General features: G+C 44.2%; 2 protein-coding genes across 6 annotated transcripts in view; one reads left to right on the top strand and one right to left on the bottom strand.

Annotated features, from left to right (window-relative positions):
- Positions 1–2,710, top strand: part of ctnnd2b (catenin (cadherin-associated protein), delta 2b) — a 62,171-nt gene extending 59,461 nt beyond the window's left edge. For all 5 annotated transcript variants that reach the window (XM_028976980.1, XM_028976978.1, XM_028976981.1 and 2 more), the window contains 2 exons: positions 90–166; positions 269–2,710. In XM_028976980.1, the coding sequence (XP_028832813.1) occupies positions 90–166; positions 269–514 (323 nt within the window). In that variant the 3' untranslated portion in view covers positions 515–2,710. The remainder of the gene's footprint in view (positions 1–89; positions 167–268) is intronic.
- A 1,750-nt stretch (positions 2,711–4,460) lies between these two features.
- On the bottom strand, positions 4,461–10,396 carry ankrd33bb (ankyrin repeat domain 33Bb). Its single transcript, XM_028975066.1, has 4 exons — positions 9,657–10,396; positions 6,855–6,984; positions 6,596–6,736; positions 4,461–6,186 (listed from the first exon to the last, which is right to left on the bottom strand). The coding sequence occupies exons 1-4, from the start codon at positions 10,044–10,046 to the stop codon at positions 5,363–5,365; spliced, it is 1,485 nt and encodes a 494-aa protein (XP_028830899.1). The 5' UTR covers positions 10,047–10,396; the 3' UTR covers positions 4,461–5,362.
- Between the last annotated feature and the right edge of the window lie 3,257 nt (positions 10,397–13,653).

The raw sequence follows: 13,653 nt of genomic DNA, 5'->3' as shown, positions 1-13,653 counted from the left end.
AAAAGAAAGTGTTTTAATTAGGCTTGAAAAAGAAGACTGTCTAATAATATATATAAATCTAATAAAACGCCCCAATTTCTGTCCTGAAGCTCAAATATCCAGCGGGACATCCACATTGTACCGGGGTGCATACATGTCTACAGGTGATGACATCAAACACAACCAGGTGAGATCTTGCCTTTTAATGATGAAAATACCATGTCAGATTTTTACGTTATTTTAAAAAAATGAGATAACGCCATAACACCTTAACATTTGCTTCATTTAGGTCTCTGCCCAAGCCAATCCCCCAGAGGCCTACCCTCCTTTCCAGACCCCCCCAGGGCCAAATTATGAGGAGACCTTCTACGAAGACCAGGTACACCAGCGTCCCCAGCCTACTGCGGATGGAACCATGCACCTGGGACTCAAGTCCACGGGCAACTACGTGGACTTCTACTCAGCATCCCGCCCTTACAGCGAACTGAACTACGAGACGAGTCATTACCCCGCCTCCCCAGACTCCTGGGTGTAGATCCGGGACGTCCAGACATTGGCCGGGGTGCGGGGTGGGGGAAATGGGTGGGGAGGATGGTGGGCACATTGACACAATGCCCCCCGCATGTGCATGAACACCACAAGATAACATTTTTCTGCAACAGCAACAAACAAGTCCGTTTGGGCTCAAGCCCTCTCCGACAGGAGCTCGTCCACTACTCTATTCAGGCAGACGCTGTGGGAGTGAGAGTGGAGGATAACAAAGAAGACACAGAAGTGGAAGGGGAGGGATGACTGATGACTGTGAGAACAGAACGGAGCAGGGCTGAGAGGAAGCGCAACGTTGGAAGCGGGATCGGACTCTTGTAAATATGTGGAATAGTAACGAGATGAGTAAGTGAAGCACAAGAAAATGAAGAAATTGATGTATCATTTACATAAAGATGCATTTTCACCCATTTTATCAATTTCCATTTGCTTCAACCTGCATTCAAGGAGCGGTCTTGAAGCTGAGGTGCTTCTTGCCTACTTTTTGTTTTTACTTTTACTTTTACTTTTTTTATTCACTCGATTCTATTGTAAAGTATCAGGTGTACATTATCTGGACGACAAGTGCATTGTGTACATTACACACAACGATGACAGTATCTTCTCACGGGTGGCTAAAAAATATCTACATTTTTTTACAACGATGGTAGGACAGCAGTGTGCTTTAGTGACCAAAAGGAAGCATTAAAAAACAGCACCGCTACATCCAGCATGTCCAGACAGTGGACAGAGCAGCGTATGGTGCTACACTGCCTGGAAACAGTTTACGTACACAAGACGTGTCTTTTGTGTTCTACTAGGTTGGTCTTATGTCTTATGTCGGTCGGCCACCACGTAACACACATACATCCTCCTCCACTAGCATCCTAGTGAGCTGTGCTTACATCCATATTTGTACAAATGTGCCAAACGTGGTTATCCCTGAGCCAGGGGGTACAGTAGAAGCGGCGCTGAGGTTTCAATTTAGCACCAAGTGTCATTGGTTCTAATGATGCCACTTTGTAAATTATATTTCTTTTTTCTTTAATGTGTTAAAAAAATGGCATAAAAAAATGCATACTGTAACTATAAACATGGAATATCACGGGGTGGGTGAGGGGCATCTTTGAGCGTCACAGTCCTTGCAAAGATGTACAATTTAGATGACCCTGTGTTGTAAAATAGTCAGCATTTGAGAAATCTCAGCATTTTTTTCCTCCAGTGGTTCTTAAGTTCATCGTAGAAGAAACTGTCAATAGAGTATGAATATATATTATATAAATGCAAATATAAATATATACTTTTTATGTGCAAATGTGGATGTCACTTAAACGCAACGACATTATGGAAGGAAAAAAAAAAACAGCCTTGTACTATATCATGTAGGGATTTGATCACTTTCATTACTATGACAAACTTTACACTCGGAGATTGTTGTCATGTTGTTGCTCTGTAAAAACGGAGAGACCTGGGCTTGTGGACCACAAGGCCAAACCATCACGTGTGATTCTGATAAAGGTGCTATTAAACTACGCTCACGCCGATGTGTGTTGCAGTATTCCGACAATGTCTCAGCTTACCAAGACATCTCGATTTGATCAATGGATAAATTAATGGGCGATCCGTAATTTGGATTTCATTGTACAACGTGTTAATGCGAATCCTCACCATAATGTGTGTTCACCATGTAATGAGTGATTTGTTGCTGTCAAAAATCATATAGAAGATCTCAGGACTGTTCAAGGCCCATTTTTGTTTGAAAAGCTGCATTCATCCAACACAGAATTCAGACACAACAAGAGCAAAGCATAATCAATGGCATACAATTAACTGTCTGAAATGGACATTCCAGCATACTGAGACTTGGGAAATGGTGGGGGAAAGGTCAGTGTTTGTGGTAACAAGCCTCGGTCTCCCCTACACTTTATTTTAGGTACTTGTCTGACACAGTGAAAAGAAACGGTCCCGGACGGCCTTTAGCATATCCCACTACACTCGCAGTAGTGAACATCCTGACAAAACCAAGGACATTTTGTGGAGAAGTAGACATGTCTGACAACCTGTATTGAAATCGTCGGTACAACTTTATCATTTCTGTTGCTAGACAATGTGTTTGAGAGAATTGTGAATTTTTAATTGCCTCAGCGATTGCAACTGCTACAAAAAATATAAACTGACCATTGGAGAGTAAATGTTTTTGACATTACCTGTTTAGCGTCTAAAGTACTTTTTTTCAAGGGGGGTGGGGTGAGGGGGTTTACTGATCTACACAGTATGTAATTCTGCAGCAATAAAAAAAAAATAGGATGTAAAAAAAATTAGGATGTAAAATGTGTCTCACCCACCCTCATATTACTTCACCATTTAGGCCTCGGTGCATCTGATGTTTGAGACTGAGTATTTATACCGACCTCAAAGGGACTTGAGGTTTTAAAAAAAAGGCTGTACAAGTATCAATATTGATTACAGACATAATTTCCCACAAGAAAAGGATTGACTGATGGCAGTATCGATGTTCTGCGAGTCCCGATGGCGTCAAATGCATTTAATGAAAGTGGGGAGTTATATTTTTTAAATAACCACTGAACCACTGTCATCAAGGTAAAGAAAAGAGTAAATGCATTTTCAAACATCCCCATCAATTTTTCTACATATGCTTATATCAAGAACTATATCATAGTTTATCATATTATATCATAGAATTTGTATACTGAGAAACAGATGAACACTTTGAATTGATTAGAATGATTTGTTATAAGACGTATTGCATTGTCATCCAACAACTGTAAGCAACATCTACAGTCTTATAAGCCTTACATTCTTCATGCATTGGCATCCCTGCAGAGGTTTTATGGCTAGTTCTTTTGAGACTCAGGGTTCAGGTTGGGTGGTATTTCTTCTGAAAGCCATTTTGGTTGGCCAGCCCCTAATGGATTGTCTTGACAGCCATCGCAGACCACCAGACCAAGATGGAGGGGCTGTTAGGACTTCATCATTTGGGCCGAATGCTATTCTTTTCTATCTTGGACAAAACATTTAGGTTGAGTTGGGAAATGGCAGGTGCCTATTAGAGTAGAAAGCCTTTCACAAAAGCTCTCTGAATGGTAGCAGGAGCAACATATATTTTGTTCAGTAACTACATCAATATAGGCATAAATATACTTAATTTTGGACCCCTGAAGTGACCGATGTGAATTTCAATTGTTGATTTCAACAAAATTGTCCCATGTATAAACCAGCAAATTTTGATGCTGAGCACTTTGTTATAGCACAGTTCTCTGCTCACTCCTTTAGTTAGTATTCCCTTAAATGTGCAGCAGAGGTTGGGTGGGGGAGCTAATCCTGTCAGACGCTGCTGCTGATGAGAACATTTCGGTATTTGCAGAGCTGGGAGTATGGCAGTGCGCCTCGAATGCAGTATTGTCAGGTCCAATGCTGCCTCCTACTGGAAATCGGAAAGGCCGCTTAACATTTACAGTGGAATGCAAAAGTTTGGCCACTCTGGTTACTATGATCATCCATTGTGCATCCCTGGTTCGCTTATAGACCCTGAAAACCAAACACTCCATCCTTTCTCCATTTTAGAGATACACAAAATGAATGTATATTAAACCTCAAACAGGAAGTGGAAAAGTGCTGCTAGAGACTCCCTATGTGTATCGTTAAGCCAGAGAGCAGCTCCTTCCTGGCTGCAGTGTACTGGCACATTTCAGATAAGTGTGTCTGGTTGTCCATGTGATTTAAACCTCTGCAGTTTCAGCTAAGGGGTAGAGCGCTCTCCTTGGCATGCCATTTTTATAGAACCTGCATGGTAGGGTGCCCCAGCTTCCATTAGTGTCAGTGGTGCCCTCTGAGATTGATGTCAGCTGCCTTGTAAGCAGCACTTTTAATATCACAACACTTCAACTGCAAGCTGCCAAAGCTGCCATCTCAGAGGTAATCAAGCACAAGGAAAATTAAGCACGCACAGAATTTTAATAAATGGCATCTATTTCCAGCAAGGCTTGTCTATGTGTTTAAAGCAGCTTATCAACATGTGTGGAAGTGTTCTGGAACGGTTTCAGTGTGGAACAAAAGCGGATTCTACCTTTTATCAGAATGTCTCAGCATTTGTGTCACACTGTTATACTGAGCCGAAGTACATTTTTACATTACACTTTTTTTTTACACATTACATTGTACATCACATTTTTAAGTGAACAGGCCCACCCCATTAGTCGTTAAAGAAGAAGGTTCATCAGATGCTCTTCTGAGGGTTATATTGGAAAAAAAATTCACTGTTGAATATAAAAATAAAAGGAATCTGTATCAAAGTGTAGTTCCCTCACAGTCAGTACAGGGCAAATATAAAGTTGGTTTATCACATGGCCTCCTGTTTATTATAATGAAAATTATGACATTCTTGTGAAATTAATATATCCTGTTAATTGATCCCATTTATAGTGCTTTTATCAGACTATTTAATATACTAAAGTAGTGATATGCATGTTAATTGTATGGTATTTAAATATTAAAAGTGTATTCAGTGTATTAATTTCAATTATTTTTAACATTCATATTCTTTATTTCATACTTGATTACACAGCAAGTATGTCAATTAAAATGGCAATTTGTTAAATTAAATACACTTTTAATGTTTTAAATAAATATCATTCTCACTACATTATTAGTATATTAAATACACTCAAAGCCACGTCTAAAAGCCTGATAAAAGTTCACTATTTTCACAAGGGTGTACTAGTACATTTGTCCATCTAAAGGTTTCAGACGCACATACGGTTCCTTAAAAGTTGAAACGGTGAGTGACATATTAGACATTTGTATGAACAGAAGGAATCCTGCAGGTAGAGGTATGAGGTCACTTCCTCCTGACAAGGTGCAGTCTGGCCATGTTGTTCTCCGCCTTTCTCACCTCCTTCAGTTCCTTGTATTTCCACACAGGGATCTCCAGGTTCTGGGCGTCCCTGGTCCTGCGATGGCTCCTCTCGGGGATGAAGGAGGGCGGAGGCGCCTTGCACAACCTCACCTTGGGCACCACAATGCCCGGACGCACGCTGCTGCGCCGCAGCATATGCAGGGGCAGCAGGCTGGTGCGGCGCAGGGCCTGGCTGGAGGCCCCGGCAATGTCGCGCAGCATCTGCGGCTGGAGGCTGGCGCGCCGCTCTGTCTTCTTGGGAACAAGGAGCACGCGGGAGTTCTGGAAGAGGCGCTTGTAAGTGTCCAGCCTCTCGGGCGAGGTTGCCAGTCTGCGCAGCTCTTTGGCACGCTGCTGCCGCACAATGTCCTGCACCGCCGGCCGGCGCTTACCCAGGCAGGGAGGGCTGCCTGGGCAGACGGTGCGACAAACTGGAGCCACCATTGGGCTCCCAATGGCCGTGGTCATTTTCACCATGTGGTCCAGGACTCCACCCTCCTGCGGGTTGAGCTTGGTCCGGAAGTTGAAGAGGCACCAGGAGCTGACATGGCCGACAAAACGCTGCCAACAGGACTTGGGCTCACGCGCCCTGGCCACCAGCTCCTCTAGTTGAGGCCACTCCATGCGAAAAGAGTCACAGAACTGCTCAGCGCATGGCTGCGCCATCAGCCGTGCCATCATCCTGGCCGTCTCATAGCGCCCAGTGAACAGGGCCCACTGGTGTGAGGTCAGTTTGCGGCCGTAGTCGGTCGCTTCGACGTCTGCTCCTGTGTGTTAGATACATGGCAATGACCTCATGCCACTCAAATAAACTGAAACTCAAGTTATCAGACCTGTTTTGAAAATGCAAGCGGTGAAAATGAATGTAGTAGATGTTAAAAAGGCTGGCAAAGCTGTCCAGGTCCGGTTACCATTAAATCATGTTCTACTGTAGACCCCATCTCATTATGTTCCAATTTCCAGCTTTCCATGTCACTTTATTCACCTAAACTGTCTTTCCTTCCTCCCAGTTTGAACTTCTAGTTTTTCCTCTGCATTCCTGGTAAGGCCTACCACCAGAGTAGATGTCCCTACTTTGCAGACTCCGGGACTAGATTTGACAACATGGTTTTATTATACGTAATTACTTCCAAACAGAAGGAAATGGGAAAACGGTGTCCACCTATAACATCATACCTGACATCATCAGGACGCGAACACATTCAGCCCTTCCCTGCATGGCAGCTTTCATGACTGCAGTGAAACCGTGGCAGTTCCTGCGCTCAATGTCCAGCCCTGGGAAGTAGTTGAGCAGGTACTGAGAGATCATCAGGTGACCTACAGACATTCAGGAAGATAAAGATAGCATAAAAATACACTTTTAAAGGCCAAATGCAACCAATATGTAAGGTCTAATAAAATGAACTAAAGTTAAAGTAATTCTACTTCTACTTACCAGCTTGTGCAGCCATGATGAGTGCAGTATTGCCCTCGTTGTCCTGCCAGTTGACGTCCAAATACGGACAACGTGAGAGCGCCATGACCACGTCCACGTAGCCGTTGTAACATGCCACTATCAAACCACTCTGTAAAACACAGCAGCTGCATTTCAGACTTTTTTACAACTCACCTCACCGAGATTAAATATACTGCTACAGCCCTTTATATCATTAAACTCTTTCTGTAAACACACCGATCAATGCACTTGCGTCCTCTGGCGATAGCGATGCCAGTGAGCTTAAGCGGAATCTGTGTGGAGATCCCAGTATTAGCCAACTGAATAAGGAGAGCATTCACGACAAGAGGGTATCCAGCCAAGTTCTTACTGCCTGTCTATTTATATTCCCATATTCCCTTAATTAGGATTACTGTGGGTCAACATGAATGGCCTATTGATGTATGGCAGGCAGGAGGAACAGAAGACTTGAATAAGAATGTTGAGAGCCAAGGCCTCGAGACACAATCACCAATTTACTTTTTAAGCGTCACCATGACTACCAAGGTCATATAGGCAATACTCACTCACTCACTTTTCATAGTTCTGCTCAGGGTCACGGCTGCCAGAGCCCATCCCAGGACACTGGGCACGGGGCGGGGTTCCACACGCATACCATTCACTCATATCAATATAGATAGGTCAATATAGAGTCGCCAATGGGACCCACATGGGGAGAGCAAGCAAACTTGCTCCGAGGTTCAAGGTGACAACTCTGGCCACATCACTAACCGCCATCCCACATAGATCAGGATAAAAATGTTTGATCTTAAATGTGTTGTCCAGAAAAATTATCATGGAAAGTAACTGTTTTAAGTAACTCAAAATAGCCAATAATATAATGTTCCGTGCATTGACAAATTAACACGATTCTTTATAAATGTAGAAAAAGAGAGAGAGATGAGAGAGATGCTATGTTGCTGGGTGTTTAAGAAATTTGTGGGGGGTTCAGCAGGCAGATGGTCACCCCCACAAATACTATTAGCCTGACTTAGCTGAGAATTCCCTTAAGGATCACAAGTCTTGTCTAAAGGAGATTCTGCATCATCACACCCCCATAGACAAGAGCCCAGAGAGGATCAGAACAAGCTAGGTTTCAGAAATACTGCGACTAAAGGAGTGTCAGAACAGTGTGACTAAACCCAGCATTTGGAGGAACTAATGAGGTTCCCATTTTTGTTTACTTGAACTCATTAGGCATTGAGCTGGAGTCAAGAAGCGCTAATGAAGACATTCAATGGCCCAAATTTCCAGATGATCAGACTTTTTTTCTGCCTTTTTCTCTTAACTTTGTTAGACATTTCAATACTGACAGGTATACAAGAGAGGACTGTGGGCAGATGGACTCATAACTGAAGGGTTGCGGGTTGAAATCCTGAGCTGCCAAGGTGCCCACACACTGCTCCCCGGGTGCCTTTCGTGGCTGCCCACTGCTCACGAAAGGGTGATGGGTTAAAAGCAGAGGACACATTTCGGGTGTGTGCACCACATGCTGTGCTTACTGCCTGTCACAATGACAAAAACAATTTCAAATATGCTTATGAGTGTCATTTCACGTTGAGTAAAATGTTGAAATGAGTGTCAATCAGCATTTCCACGTCTATCTTGGTATTGGGATTGAACATGGGCATAGTGGCAGAGAGGAGCATTTCCGGGGCTCAGGAGGTTGTGGAGGGTTAAGGTGCACCTGACTAAATGGGGCTCAGGTGATAAACTGAGGTGAAGTTACACTGCAAACGAGCTTTTAATTAGCTCAAAATCTGACCATTGGAAACTGCTGGTTTGGTTCAAATGTTTGCAGTACCACGCACATTTCTTGTAGGGTGACCAAAGGAAGACCTCATACAGTGTGGACATTGTGGTTTAGCTTGTAAAGAGAGCGGTTCGGACTGTCCAGTCCTTCTGAAACACGGTAACTCATGCACTGACACCCTCTTCCTCAGACGCCACGTAATGTGAGGGTCGGACCAGCCGGTAAAGTGCGGCAGCAGAAAGAGGAGGGCCAAGGCCATGGGTCACGGCATGGTTCTGGTCAGTGGCGCAACTGAGGGCTTTATTTAAGGAACGACTAAACAGACTTCCTTCACCAGTCAACACCGATCATCAGCACCGAAGCCACCTTCGCGGATATTTAAACTGAATTAGCAGCGACCTGTTGAACTTGCATTCTGTGGTATTTAGGTTCATGTCAGTGCTTTGGAGTCAGGTGATGTCTGTGATGCTCTCCTGCTGGTCCTGGGGATCGTGGTGAGTCTTTTTAAAGCTCAGATGTGACTGGCAGCAGATTGTAATCCAGCCCCAACCCCCCAGCCTGACCATAGTCACCATACTGGCCTGTCACACTCTCCCGTTCGCCTCCTTAAAAACTTTTATTAAAAGCATCTGCTTTCAAATGATGCTGTTCTGCACCTGAGGAGCTAAATTCAAATTGTACTTTACCGTTAAACATAAGAATGTTGGTGTAATGATAGTTATAAATAAAATACGACCATCTGGTGGTGGCTATCAGTCTGAAATCAATAAATTAAAATCATGAGGTAGCCTGACACCAATGATCTACTGTACAAATATTCAAAGTTGTATGAAACTCTTTAGCATGTTAGCAAGGTCAGTTTACAGTGTGATTTGTGAATAGGAAAGAGGCAGAAATGCTTAATGTAGAACTTCACTAGAGGTCTCCTTGTTCTTTACTGTCACCTACATTCCACTACACGAGAGTTTTACTGTCGGCCTGTAGTGCATCATGTACGGTGGAAGCCTCACTCTGTTGTTCCTGTCGGCTTCGCGCACCTCCTCCTCGGCTACGCCCTGCCTGATGAGGAGCTTGACGGCGATGGAGTTGTTGGTGCAGCACGCCCGGAACAGGGTGAGCGGCTCGGGGCTCGGCGAGGTCACCACGCACCGCGCGTAGCGGAGCGACTCGTCGGGCGGGTAGAACGAGTCGTCCGACGCGATGCTGCGACAGTCGTGCAGGTCGGAGAACTGGAGCTCCTCGAAGTCCTGGTAGACGTCGTCATCGTCGTCGTCCTCGTCCTCGTCCCCGTCGCCGGAGTAGTCTTCGTCCGACTCGTCCCCTCTTTCAACATCTCCGTTCTGGTGGATTTTAAGTGAAGGTGGACCTCCTGCGGCTCCATCTTCAGTTATCAGCACCATTTAACCGCTCCACGGACAGCTTGTACCAGTCAGACCGACCATCCCACTGGACGATATATACATATAAAAAAAAAGAAATCCTATGGTCTTCGCTCACAATTCCTCCGTTTCACGCCAGACCCAGCCCGTCCAGCATCTTCAGGAGCCTCTGTGGTGTTATCCGCTGCTGAGAGGTTTAAATCCAGCAGCTCATCTTCGGCCTCCAGCCAGAAACATCTCCCTCACTCTCCTCATCTGCCATTTGAGAGAAGATGGTGATGAGCTGAGCAGTACAATGGAATGTGTGTTTTTCCAGCGAACGGCAAGCATTTGCCGAAAGCCGCGCCTTTCCTCGCTTTTGGGATTCCCACTCCCCCCCGTGACCCTAATCTGCCCTCTGGCTGAGCTCTAGGCGTCGGCCTCTCTAAGTGCAGGTGTAATGGGATGTGGCAGAAATAGCTTGTAAGTTGCATCCTGCCAGGTGCAGCCTGATGCCGTGGGGTGAGGCGGAGGCCTGTATGTGGGCCACTCGTCCTGCGCCTTACGTGGGATAAGGAGAGGAACAGTCAGCTAAACTGTAACCTGATTACATGACGGACCCGGGACGATGGGAATGTTCCCAAAACTCCAGTCAACCCTGAAATTAGCCACAACCTTAACCCCACCAGCAGGCCGATTGATTATCTTGATTACAGTTTAATTAAGCAAGGGGTGGATATACTAATATTCAAATTTGAATCAAATTTCCAACATTTGAATCAAAATTCCAATTGTGCTGAAATTGAGATTTCAGTTCACGCAGAAATATATAAATGTCGACTGTTTAGCAGACTGACTGCAGGTCATTTTGACTGAAGCAACTGTCCACATTTGAGGCTGCATAATTCACTAGTTGCATCTGATTATTTACATTTACATTTACAGCATTTATCAGACGCCCTTATCCAGAGGGACTTACAATCAGTAGTTACAGGGACAGTCCCCCCCTGGAGCAACTTAGTGTTAAGTGTCTTGCTCAGGGACACAATGGTAGTAAGTGGGATTTGAACCTGGGTCTTCTGGTTCATAGGCGAGTGTGTTACCCTCTAGCCTACTACCAGCCTTATTGTACTTGAATGGTATATTTAGGTCAATGCAGCGTTTGTACGGATGTATACAGTACACTCATTTACTCACTTACCAGCTTATTTGCTAAGCCACCCTGATTGGGCATGCAACCATTTACAAATTCCTGCACTTGTTACACATGCAGATCACGGTAAACCACAGTCCATTCTGGTCGCCCAAATGTGGACAAACTATGGACTCTAAAGGGCAGCATGTGTCGCGTGTGTCAGACATCATTTACAGCCTTTTGTAACATCTTAGCCAGAGCAGAGTTTTTTGCCCATTATATCAGTTAATGACATTGTAACTTATAGATTACTATGGGAGATTTTTGACATGGAAATATAAGACAGATAAATAACCATCTCCATACCTGTTGTGCCAGTGGAGCTCTTTAGGCCACTGTGGAAAACGGTAAGCAACTTGATAAGTCCAGACAACAGGAGTCTTTGACAACATGACCTTAGAGAAGCCGGCCAGCGGGCAGGATTAGTCACCAGCGCTGCCAGCCCAGCCCCCAGCAGGGACAACTCGGAGGTGGAAAGAGCTCCATTAACTGTCATAAATAAAGCTTGGCACACACATGCCTCCATGGGTCGAGGTTTTATGATCCTGCTTATGATGTTACTTTACTTTACTTTATTTGGCAGACGCTTTTATCCAAAGCGATTTACAATGATGTTAATCTGTGGTTGTTGCTGGACTATTGTGAGAAAAGAACAAGATCATTTTGAATCTGATGGCAGCATCTCTTTTATCAACAGCCCATAAACGTCTGGGAGCTGAGGAGAGCAACTGTTGGAGTTTTGGTAGAGGAATGTTGCCCCATGTTGGATTCTGGTGGTGAAAGGTCGGGACTGCATGTACTGTTACTTGTTTTTTGCAAAAAGTTGTTCCAGTTTGTATCACTTACTTTTCCAACATTTCCATGACATGTTGCTGCCATCAAATTCTGAATATTTTCATTAATAAAGTAATATATGTTGTATTGTGAATAAGATATTGGTTTATGAGATTTAAACTTAGATTCCGTTTTTTATTTGAATTTGGATGAAGGTTGTTAAACGACCTTTTCAATGATGGTCTGCTAAAAATGTGAATAAAAGCAGGCACCAGCATCCCATGGAAAACCCTGCCACATTTACATGGATTATCCTACCACTGCTGTGCTGACGACACACAACTCATCTTCTCTTTTCCTCTCTCTGATCTACATGCTGCTTCCAAAATCTCTGCATGTCTAACAGACATCTCATCTTGGATGGCAGCCCATCACCTCAAACTCAATCCCACCAAAACTGAACTAATCTTCATTCCAGCAGATTCTTCACCCCATCAGGATCTTGCTGTTTACCTAGACAACTCGCAGCTCTCTCCTTCTACAACAGCCCGCAACATTGGAGTAACAATAGATAACTAACTCTCCTTCTACACTCACATCAGCAGTCTTTCCCGCTCATGTAGATTCCTTCTCTACAATATCAGACGAATCTGTCCTTATCTGTCAACACAGGCCACCCAACTACTGGTTCAGTCCTTAGTAATCTCACGACTGGACTACTGTAACTCCCTTCTAGATGGTCTACCTCTATGTACCATCCGACCTCTACAACTCATATTACTGATCTTCAACCTTCCCAAATTCTCCCACACCACCCATCTGCTACGTTCCCTCCACTGGCTCCCAGTAGCAGCACGCATCAGATTCAAAATACTGATGCTGGCCTACAAAGCCAAACATGGAGTAGCACCATCCTCATAGCCCTTATTATACCTCACACTGCACCTTGTATTTTCCAAGCCTCCAGTACTACTCGACTTGTCCCTCCATCTCTGAAGGTAAAAGGAAGACAATGCTCTTCTCAGTCTTGGCCCCTCGGGGTCAGAACAGCTGAACACTTTCAAATGGCAGCTAAAGACCTTCCTCTTTAGAGAATATTTAGATTAACTTGTAACCTTCTTATTGTCAAACTTGTGTACAGAATCTACAACAAGAGTGAATAAAAAGATTGTTTTCATGGTTGGGGATCCTAATTGAAACAGAACTGATCGCTTCATCGATGGTAACTTGAAAGCACATTGTAAGTCGCTCTGGATAAGGGCATCTGCCAAATGCCTTAAATGTAGATGCCACTAAGAATGCACATGCCAGTGTATTCCTTCATGCCGGTCCCAAGCCCAGGCAAATGGGGAGGGTTTCCCATGTCAATTATGCAATCAGACAAATTAACACCGACTGCCACCAGTCCTTTTAGCTAGCAGGGTGATAGTGAAAATTAGACTACTAGAAAACATGCAGGTGGTTGGTGTGGGAAGCTGCAGAGGAGATGGTTGATCCGCTGTGGCGACCCCTAATGCAAGCAACCAATCATAGGAGATATTCTGGGAAAAGCATGACACATCAACTCATTGACTCCTGGTTTATTTTCAGAAGGAAAATCTGGATTAAGAGTTTAGGTCAGTTCCCAGCAACCCTTTTCACCTTTTGCTTTGTTTTTCTTTTTTAAATTATACCCACAAT

Source organism: Denticeps clupeoides, chromosome 4, assembly GCF_900700375.1.
Source record: "Denticeps clupeoides chromosome 4, fDenClu1.1, whole genome shotgun sequence".
Classification (NCBI taxonomy): domain Eukaryota; kingdom Metazoa; phylum Chordata; class Actinopteri; order Clupeiformes; family Denticipitidae; genus Denticeps; species Denticeps clupeoides.
Note: the sequence above shows the minus strand (reverse complement) of the source record. Positions and strands in the feature narration are given on the sequence as shown.